General features: G+C 37.8%; 1 protein-coding gene across 1 annotated transcript in view; it reads left to right on the plus strand.

The window, feature by feature from the left end:
• The first annotated feature begins 776 nt into the window (after positions 1 to 776).
• LOC108799348 (pantetheinase-like) overlaps positions 777 to 10,985 on the plus strand; it is a 17,314-nt gene continuing 7,105 nt past the window's right edge. Inside the window, exons 1-4 of the mRNA XM_018571208.1 lie at positions 777 to 911; positions 3,828 to 3,958; positions 8,313 to 8,505; positions 8,751 to 9,042. Coding sequence (XP_018426710.1) covers positions 858 to 911; positions 3,828 to 3,958; positions 8,313 to 8,505; positions 8,751 to 9,042 — 670 coding nt within the window. The 5' untranslated portion in view covers positions 777 to 857. The remainder of the gene's footprint in view (positions 912 to 3,827; positions 3,959 to 8,312; positions 8,506 to 8,750; positions 9,043 to 10,985) is intronic.

A 10,985-nucleotide genomic window follows, 5' to 3' on the forward strand; every position in this document is an offset into this window, starting at 1 on the left:
GAGCTGATCTCCCTCCCTCTTCCTCCTGACACCCTCCCAAGCCGGGCCGCAGATGGGCTAGCGGATCCCGGGATTGAAGTTGAGGGGTTAGGAGGGGGGGCGGCGGTGGCGGCAGCAGACGAGGGGGGGGGCACACACCAGCACATATACACGATCGGCTGGCTATAGAGCCGCCGATCGGGTATATGTTAAACAGCCGGTAACGGCTCTATGCATTTTTTCTGCCCATGCGCGCGCGCAGAAAAAAAAAACGCTAAGGCAGTAGTGCCGTCTGTCCGTTTTTTTTTTCAACGGGCGGACGACAACTGGTTAAGGACTTGCACAAAATGTTTTGACACATTATAAGGGCGTAAAACTTTCGGATTACAGCCCCCTTAAAAATATTCTCCAATCCTATTGCCCTATGAGTATGCCAGTTAAGGGTGTGGAGGTGCGTTACAGTCCATTCAATTTGAATAGCCTGCCTAACTTGATGCAATGTACTTCAGTGCATGAAAATTAGCTGTTGTGCAACCGTATTGACCCTCTCTATAATTTTTAAGCTGACTCTTCTTCATTTTGCAATGTCTTCTTTGTTGTGCAATACACTTCCGAACTGATCAACATGCCCATGTATGTGAAAAAGCAATTGCATAACCAGAACTGATAAAAGAGTTGAGGTCTGAAAGCCTCCTGAGCATTCCTTCAGGTATACACAGGCATGCACCATGATCCCTGCTTATGTTTTGTTTTCATTGCTGCTTTGTGCTGCAGAGAGCCAAACTTTAGAGAAATTCATCGCTGCAGTTTATGAACATGCCGTTATACTTCCAGAAGACACAGTGATACCCGTTTCAGCACAGGAGGCCCTAAACCTAATGAATAAAAACATGGATATTCTAGAAAAGGCAGTGAAGGCTGCAGCTAAACAGGTAACCTCAGTTTCTTAGTTGCTATGAGAAATTACTCATCTTACCTCTGCAATGGGATGATAATAAAAAAACTGAATTCTTTAAATATTCATTTGATATGTTTGCACTGACTTTAATAAAAGGATAAACATTATCTTAAAGTTTTTGGCAGAATTCTATATTGACTGTACCTCTGAAGTGTTATAATTTGTGACCGATTCATTCACACTATTCAAGGAGCATGTAGAAGTATGTTGAAGTAAGGTGCATTTTGTACTTAAGCATAACACTTTTTCTATATAACATCAGTTTGTTTTCTTTATATTCGTTAACACGTGTTAATAAAAATTGAAAAAATGCACATTATTACTTCTATGAACAGTTCAGGCAAAAATCTTACATGTAGAAGAATGACATTGATAACTTATTTCTAGATTTCTATTTGGGTTTGAACAGTGAAGGCATTCACTTAAGGGAGTTACAAATGTTCACCTAGGAAACTGAATGGTCATTAGGTTAGTGATGTAAAGAAATTATAACTTTAGATATCACATCATATGCAAGAGATATATTTAAAAAAAACAGAAACACAGCTTCACACTGTTTATTAAGCTAATTGAACATTCACTTTGCAAGTCAATTCTATAACCTATAGTAAATCAACCGTATACTTTATGGCACCACTCATTATCTTTAGACTTTTTTAGTACACAATGATATGCTGTTAGTATAAATGAGACGTTAGGATTAACAAGTGTAAAAGCAGCTGGCAGTCTCTATTAATATCTATAGTTGAACAGAGCTGCTAGACACTTTGGAGTTAATACAGGTATAGAGAACAGCAGGAGCACATCCCAGAGCATTTTTTGACCATGCGAAGATCTCCATACCTACATTAACCCACAATGTGTTCCAGCTAAAGTCAGAATTCGGGGATGAAAAGGGGTATGATGGGAAAGACGCACTGTAATTGTAATGAAGGATAAATGCAAGTGACAGCACAGGTGTTTTAGCAAGAAGGCATAGACAGAGCAAAATAGGCACATACAAATAAAGCAATAGAAATGGCAAAAGGAAGAAACAATTGCCAAGATTTGACTAATCATAGTTTTCCAATGAGTATAAAGTAAAAGGTTCATTTACTATAGGCTTATAGAATTTACTTGCAAAGTGAATGTTCACGTAGCTTAATAAACAGTGTGAAGCTGTGTTTCTGTTTTTTTATATCTCTTGCATATGATGTGATATCTAAAGTTTTATAATTTCTTTACATGACTAACCTAATGAACCATTCAGTTTCCCAGGTGAGCATTCGTAACTCCCTTAATGAATAAGTGAATACCTTCACTGTTCAAACCCAAATAGAAATCTAGCTATAAGTAAAGGAGAAAGGAAAAACAAAGAGATCATAAAAGAAAAGGAAATATGCTAAAAGCACAGAAAAGATCAACAGGAATGAAAACAATACATATACTATATGACCAAATGCATGTGGATGCCCCTCCTAATAACTGATTTCAGATATTTCCAGTGAAGGGTAATGGTACTGCCCTAGCATACAAAGGAAATGTAGGCAACTGTACACTTCCCAGTCATGGGGCAACAGTTTGGAAGAAGCCCTTTTCTGGTCCAGTATGCCTGTGCCTCTTTGCCCAACTTGAGACCCTTTCAATGCATGGTTTTACAAATTTTGAGTGGAGGAAATTGAGTAGCCTACACAGAGATCTGGCCTCAACCCTTGTGAACATCTTTGGGATACAATTGGGATGCCGATTATGAACCAGGTCTTCTTGTCCAACACCAGTAACTCACCTCACAAATGTTCATTTGGCTGAATGAGCAAAATTCCCACACACATACTTTAGAATCTGTTTCACAGAAGACTGGGGGCTGTTATAGTCACAAACTGTGTGTGTGGTGGTAGTGGTGGGGGGAACTCCTTACTTAATGTCCATGGTTTTAAATTGGATACTGTACAAGTTAATATTGTGGTGATAGACTGGGTTTAGACATTTTTGGCAATATAGTGTACTTTTTAAAGCAAAACTGTGAGAATCCTCTACACATCATCTGAAATTGAAAATTATTTGTATGTGCCTAGAGAAACATTGCAGAGCATCCTAGAAGCCTTGGAGTAATCTGTTATGCAAATTCTGACTTTAACAGAAGATATTGTGCTCAGCCCATTCTCCTTCACCTCCCTATTGACTCATTACTGTGGTAGGTGTCCAACTAAGGGATATGTGGGAGTGGGGGGGGGGCACAATTTCATTTTTTGTGTGTTTACATTTAGCACAAGTACACTTCAATTACATTGTAAAGAAAAATAGAATTGTAATCCAAAATAGTCAAAATATATTTTTTAAAAGACATGACAATTAAAACTCACAGGTTACCTAAGGTGCAATATGATTCCTAAGGTAACACATTTTTAACACTTTTCAAATCAAGTTATGTTATATGTACAAATGCTGTTCTAAATAATGGTTCTTGGCATGATGCCTGTTTTGGATCCTTCTTGCAAAGACTTTATTTACTAACAAATGGAATGTGCTGAATTATTAGTATATGGGTGATTTATTAAAAACCCTTCATAACAATCTATTGTAATAAAAAAAAAAAGGTATTCGAAATGAAACTTTGATGACGGTGAAACTCCCCCCCCCCAAAAAAAACCCCTTAATAACAGATATATATATAATTTACTCTTTCCTAAATCAAAATACATCTTGCAAGACAGTACTACCTATCCCATTCACTTATTATACACAATTATAACACTTTTCTGGTTTTCCTAGTCTCTGAGCTGCCTTAATAAGCAACTCATTCAAGTATGTTCATTTGCCATGTTACAGAAACCCATCGTGTTGAAGGCATAATATCTATGCACTATACTCACCGGTTGTTAATGTTATATGTACTTTACTGCTTTTTCAGGGTGCTCATATTATTGTCACACCCGAAGATGGCATCTATGGTTGGAGATTTACTAGAAAAACAATTAAACCTTATCTTGAAGATATCCCAGATCCCAGTGTCAACTGGATTCCATGTGCTGATCCTGAAAGGTGCGTTATCTGTTGGGTGAAAGAGACTATTTCATTTTTGTTTAGAAAAGAGTTTGCTATAAAAAACCTTGTAATTGCATTTTAGTATGAGCAAAATGCACAGTATATTGTTCAAGTCTCTTGAAAGCTAGAGGAAAGCAAATCTGAATGTGTAGTTGAGAAAATTAAATGGTTCTCAACACTTATTTTTACGCTCAAACTAATAAAAATAAAAATGCAGTCTGGTTGCTATAATAATCACTTACAAACCTTTATTTTTTATAATTATAATTTTATACTACATGATTACTGTGGCTAGGCATACAGCAAGCTATCATTGAGACCATGACAATGACGGAACCTCTAAAGTTTCAAGCTACTGGGGTCTTGTGGTCTCTGAAAGCTTAGGATTATTGTGTAGAGCTTATTGCTAAATTTATCAGACATAGTAAATGATGTGTTGGAAATGCAACAGCATATTCTAATGTACTGATATTACTTCTGTAATTTGTCTATTGAGCTGTAGATGGCAGCGTAGTGCAATGTTACGCTCTATGTGCATGCTTATCTATGATACACAGGAAGCTGTTTTTCTATCTATATGTTGTCCTCACAATGCTATATTCAGATGCAATGTTCTTCTAAGCAAGTAAAACTTAATTCAGCATTACTCAAGATCTCAGTGCTTCATCTAAACACATAACCAACATGATGTACATACGATTAGTGTTTTATGGTGCCATCATCACCCTATTCTTGTGATGATTTATAGAAATTCCTGAGAGGAGAGCTCTGGAAGCATACAGTGACGGGGACAACAGGGCAGTACAGATTCCGTGGGCTAAGACATCAAAGCTCCAGCTGTTCCTCAATAAGTTGAAGTGCATTGGCAACAATATTTCAGGCTTCCATGCAGACATATTTTTGTGAGACAACTCAGAGGTGCCTGGGCTAAAGAGGGAAGAAAAGCCAGTCCTGTGACTGCTGTATTACAGGCTAGAATAAAAGCAAGAGTTTTACAGCCGAAAGGTTATTTGCTATAAATTAAGGCCAAGCATTATTTGAAATCTAGGAGCAAGATATCTAACCTCCTTGGCCCCTTAGCAGACTGGGGAATGCTGATATTGTCCTGTGTCCAGGCCCAGTAAATGGAAGCTCAATGCTTTTAAGTTCCAGAATCAGAAACAACTTTGTTATAGTCGTGAAGTACCCTTTAGTTGTTGATTTCTTGTTTCCCTGCATTGAGAGTATAAGATGCAGAAAGCTTTTTTACTGTACATTGTAACTGATATGACAATATACATGTTTACTGTTCTTCAAACTACAGGTGATTATATACCTTTTACGTTACTACCCCTCCTAGGCCTGGAGGAGATTTAGAGTAGTAGTAGTTGTAAACCACTAACACAAAATTGAAATTTGGGGCCCCAAGGAGGCGTTTGCCATAAAGTGCACAGGAGTTACTTTATCTTGGCACAGGACAAATGCTGACAACTAGAGAGTAGAGTTTATGACAGAACAGGGCTTATATCACTAAAGGCAAATAGGCTGTTCACTTTGCAAGGGAATTTGCACTTTGCAGGGGACATGCATTTTTATGGGTTTTGCGATTTCACGGTGTCCATTTACCCGACATGACCTCAACTTTTATATTTTGCCAAAAAATTGTCAAATAAATGTTTCATAACATAACTTAGGGAAAACATTTTTTGAAAAATACTGTACTTTAATCTTTATATAGTAAAAAATAAAATCTCAGTAGTGATTGAATAGCACCAAAAGAAAGCTCTCTGTACCATAACAAATTATATAAAATTAATTTCAGAATGAGGTTGCATGACTGAATAAATATCAAAGTACCTTAGCACTAAATATTAAAAAAATGGCCTAATCAGGAAGATGGTTTAACACCCTGGTATTCAAGTGGTTAATTTTTAACTGGATACAGAGACATATAATCACACCGGGTCATGAGGTGGATTACTCAACAGCAAGTATCTGGATTTGGGTTTTATCCACCCTTCTGTGAGGAGCTCAACGTGGTTAAGACCTTTTCTGAGGAGGTCTTAACAAAATGTGAGCAGCTTTTCATGGGGTGGGAACACAGCGAGCACATGAGAGGAGGTTAGTTGGAATCACTTTCAGTTGGATTCACCCGGAAATTAGATCACGTTTAGTTGAACTGGATAATGTATGTGGACTGTTATCATATAATATATTAGGACATCGTACTTGGATGTTAAATGTATCTATTTTTATGTTTACAGTACACTTTCTTTCAATCTATTGGCTGAATTTGTATTCTTTTTGAACACATTATGATAATTATTGAAATGTAAAGACAACTCTAAATCCTTTTTGATGATGAGTCCCTCCTGGAAGGCCAAATCAAGCATAGATTTCAATTTACACACCTAACTAAAAATCTGTCAATGAATCTCAGTATGAATCTCATCAATACTATATTGCTCCCTTTACATATTTGACACATATATACAGGGTTTTTTTTCTACCCTAACAAATGAAAATACCTTTTTTCAGAGCAGAACCATATTCAAATTGTTTTCAAGAAATAAATGTGCTCAGTTTAAATCTAACATGATTATTTTTAATGTGCTTGGTATTTGTTGTTACTGGTACACATTGCTGTTGTTAAATCATACGTTGTAAATAATTGTATTTGTTATGCATGTTATTATGCATTGCCATTCACTTTTATTGCTATCACCAGGCTTAGTGAGTTCTTCATCTTATCTGGCAATTTTCTTTATTGCCAATATAATGGTTTCACTTAAAGTAAACCTGTGAGCAGGAATCTGTTCAGAAACAGACACAGAGATGACATACCGTCCTAGATTTCAATTTGTCCAGACAGTATGGCCACTTGCTGAATAGGCAGCATCCACAGACAACTTAACTCTCCTGTAACACACAGAAGGTGAATCCAAATGAGTTTTACTTCACAAAGTAAAATACAAAGGATGTTATTCCAATCTCTTAAACTGAAAGCATACAGTATACACACCGTAGGTGGGACACAGCCATGCCCACCAACCTTTGTGGCCAATAGGGAGCTAAGGGTTGAACACAGCACAGCCAGTGAGAACTTTTGTATGTTGTTTGCTTGTACATGCATGCATTCTCAAAATGTTATCCTGGTCACAGATGCACTTTAAAATTGAATTCATGGAAATAGGTAACTACCCAACTGAAATACATGAATGCAAACTGGATTACCTGTCAAGATATTTGTTATTCTGCTCAGCCACTGATGCAGACACCCCTGGCAGGCAATATAGTCAGGACCTCCCTGCAGATTATACTGCAGTTGAGCAATATAGCCCGTTCTAGGATTCATCCCACCCTATGAGTGGACTTTTAAGATGCATACACAGCATATCGGTAAGTTCATCTTTGTGCTCTGTCCTTCTGTAAACATAAAACAATAGAATGATGAATGCTTCAGGGTGCTGGGCTCTTCCTCTCTCAACCTGAGCCCTGCATTAAAAGGAATATATACGGTATACTGTGTGTGTATGTATATGTATATATAATATATATATATATACACAGATCTGTCCTGGAGTGTTCTAATATGTATGTTTTAATACACATTTGCAAGCTGGTTGCAAGCTCATTTGCAGGTTTGAAAGCTGATTTGATTTGTTGTTAAACATTTTTGGGCATCTGACATCACACCAACTATATTGCCAAAATGATGTGGGCATCCCAGTAAATTGTTGAGTTCTGGCATTTCCTATTAAGGGTACTATAAATGTTACAGCATACAAAAACATTTTAGACGCTTCTATGCTTCCAACCCATTTCTGTTCCCTTTTCTGTTTTCCCTTTTTTTGTGTCCCTGTATACCAATCCAACTTCATAAAGATGTAGACTTTGATGATGAATTTGATGTGAAGGAACTCAAGTGTTCTCTACAAAGCCCCTACCTCAACCCAATTGAACATGTTTGGGTTAAACTGGATTGTGATTACCAGATGTGATTACATACTGTAACTGACTTCACAAATAGCCTTGGCTTAAAAAACACAAATTCCAACAGAGACACTGCATGACCCTGTAAAAGTCTTCCCACAATGGTGCCCTTTTAATAGCTGCAAAGAGGGAGTTTCTGGGGAACACCATAATAATGTCCCTGGTTTTGGAATTGGATGTCCAACAAGCTAATTTAAGTGCAATGTCAGGTGTCCACAAACATTTGGCCATATACTGTATATGCAAGCACTGCTTGATACCTACAGTTTAAGTCTGTAACCAGCCTGCACATTTGTTATTAGTGATAGTACAAGATCAACCTGATGGACTATATTATTAAAGTACATGTGCTTATTAAAGTCTATGTTTATTTGTGTAGGTATGGTCCAGCACCAGTGCAGACAAGGCTGAGCTGTATGGCAAAACATAACTCTATTTACGTGGTTGCAAATATTGGAGATAAAAAGTTGTGTAATATCTCTGATGCTGGATGCCCATATGATGGTCAGTATAATTATAACACTGCTGTTGTGTACGACTCTCAAGGGAAGTTGATAGCACGTTACCACAAGGTATGAAGTTTTACATTATTATTATTATTATTTGGTCTACCAAATCAAATTGTTCAAATCTGCTTCCTTTTTGGTTAAATTAAATAAAAGGTAAATACCACTGATCATTTAGCATGAACTGTACACTCATTACAACTTGCAGCCTTAGTATTGTGTATATGTTTAAGATTGTCTGACCAGAATAATTTAGTTCCACTTTGTATGTGCATTGTCAGTTTTTATATATATTTTTTTATCATTTGCAGTATAACTTGTTCCTTGGGGAAGTCCAATTCAACGTGCCTAGTGAACCTGAGCTTGTAAAATTTGATACTCCCTTTGGAAAATTTGGCATTTTCATTTGCTTTGATATACTGTTTTATAACCCAGCCATTGCTCTGGTAGTCGAGCACGATGTAGACACTATTTTGTTCCCTACTGCATGGATGAATCTTCTCCCTCATCTGACTGCTGTAGAATTCCACTCTGCATGGGCCATGGGAATGGGTGTAAACCTGCTGTCTGCAAATACACATAACACTAGCAATAGGATGACAGGTAAGCAGCAATAAGTATTCCATAAAGACATGGAAGGCATACTTCTGCTTATTTTCTTCTGTCTTACATAACCACTCTGCATGTATAACTATTTTATCTGTATTTTGTATTGTGAAGTAAATGAGCATTTTGTATGTTTACCTTTCCTTCTGAAAAAACTTTTAATAATTGTATAAAGAAAAGAAAGCAAAAGTGTGAGTGAACTCTCATTGTGTACTTTCAGCGTGCTTCTTTTTAGGGGGCTCCTATACCAGTATTGCCTGTGACCTCTTTGCAGCTAATCCTTCCTACCATTACCATCTTACCATGCCTTGTACTGTGTTGTGTCTCTGGGTGGAAGTTGCCATCTTGGTAGAGGCAGGACTTTGCTTCCTCCTGTTTCTCCTCTCAGAGCCCCCAGCAAGGAGAACAGCGAGCTGCACAGTAGCGGCCACGTTGCCATTCTATTGTATACAGCAGATTATACAGGCATGAGACTGTGGGAACAGGAGTGACTAGGCACATTCACACACCAGGAAGTACATTGATATTTTTCATGAGGATTTTCAGACAATAAGTATGTTTTTTCAGGGTACTGCATAGGCCCACTTAACAATTAAAAACATTTTGAGTTCAGGTCCACTTTTAAACAAAACTGAAACAGTCCACAGTCAAATTTTCCCTGCACTGCCATTTATGATGCAGGGTGTGCCTCCATGTCCTAGACTGACATAGACAGACAATGACTTCAGCAATCCATGCCAAAAAGAAAAAAAAATCCCTTACCAGACCCTTGACCTGAGCAGCAGCCTGACAGAGCAGGAAAGTGGGAGGGATGATTCTTCAACCCCCCCCCGGACCTTGCCAGGCCACGTGCCTCAAAATGGGGAGGGTGCTTTGCCAGGGGGTTGTGGGGATCTGCAGACTAGGGGGACATATCTTAATCTCTGTGCACCCAGATGCCGCCCCTCATGAATGCATAAGGGGTAGTTGTTACCCCTACTTAGTAACCAAATAAACAGTAAAACAGTAAACACACCACACCATTTTGTAATGCCCTTTATTAGTAAATAAACACAGCACACAGTTTTTGACAAGTCCTTAATTTAAAAAATAAAAGTCCCACAATGTAAATCCGTAGTCAATCACTTCGTCCAGTGATGTAGATCCTCATCAATCACAATGCCCGCCACCTGCCAACTCGACTTGTCCCGACCCCCTTTTCCTGCTCTACCAGGCTGCTGCTGGGATCAAGGGTCTAGTAAGGTATTTTTGGGGGGATCCCCCTGCATTTTTGTGGGTGGGGCATAGGTTCACCCCTAAAATTCCTACCAGACCTAAAGGATCTGGTTAGGATTTGGGGCAGGAACCCCACACTGTTTTTCTTTTATTTTCACGTTTAACTACATCAGTTCATTGTCCATCAGTCTCAGTGACATTCAGACAACATTTGGATGCATCCAAATGTTCGTTAATAAAAGTTTGTATACGTTTAAATTTGTGTTTTTTTTTGTTCATTCAAACACATCTGAATGCCCGAAATTGCCAATTTTCGTCCGAATGTTCACAGTAGAACATGTCTAATAAACATGGAAACTGTGGAGAATTCAAATGCTGCTAATAAGAAAAAAATTTGAATTTAGGTTTTTTTATCCTCTGTTGCTCTTTCTTGTTTATACACTAGATATTTTTCTTGTGAATCTTCTTCACACCTAGGTCCATTTAAAGTAAACCAGGTTCGCTTGCTAGCTGAGTCATTTAAAAAAGTAATGAGACCTAGCAACTCTATAATTGCACACTGTCCTTTTTTGACCACTGTAGCCCTGTGAAAAAGGCCTATATATGTTCTAGAATGATAACCCTTGTTAAACATGACCACATTGTTATCGAGGCTTAGTTGATTAAATAGTGCCTAAGGCTACTTATGTATTTAATGGCTATAATATTTATAAAGAAAACAAGTC

This window comes from Nanorana parkeri, unplaced genomic scaffold (genome assembly GCF_000935625.1).
Source record: "Nanorana parkeri isolate BGI_ZX_2015 unplaced genomic scaffold, ASM93562v1 scaffold1701, whole genome shotgun sequence".
In the NCBI taxonomy this organism is placed as follows: domain Eukaryota; kingdom Metazoa; phylum Chordata; class Amphibia; order Anura; family Dicroglossidae; genus Nanorana; species Nanorana parkeri.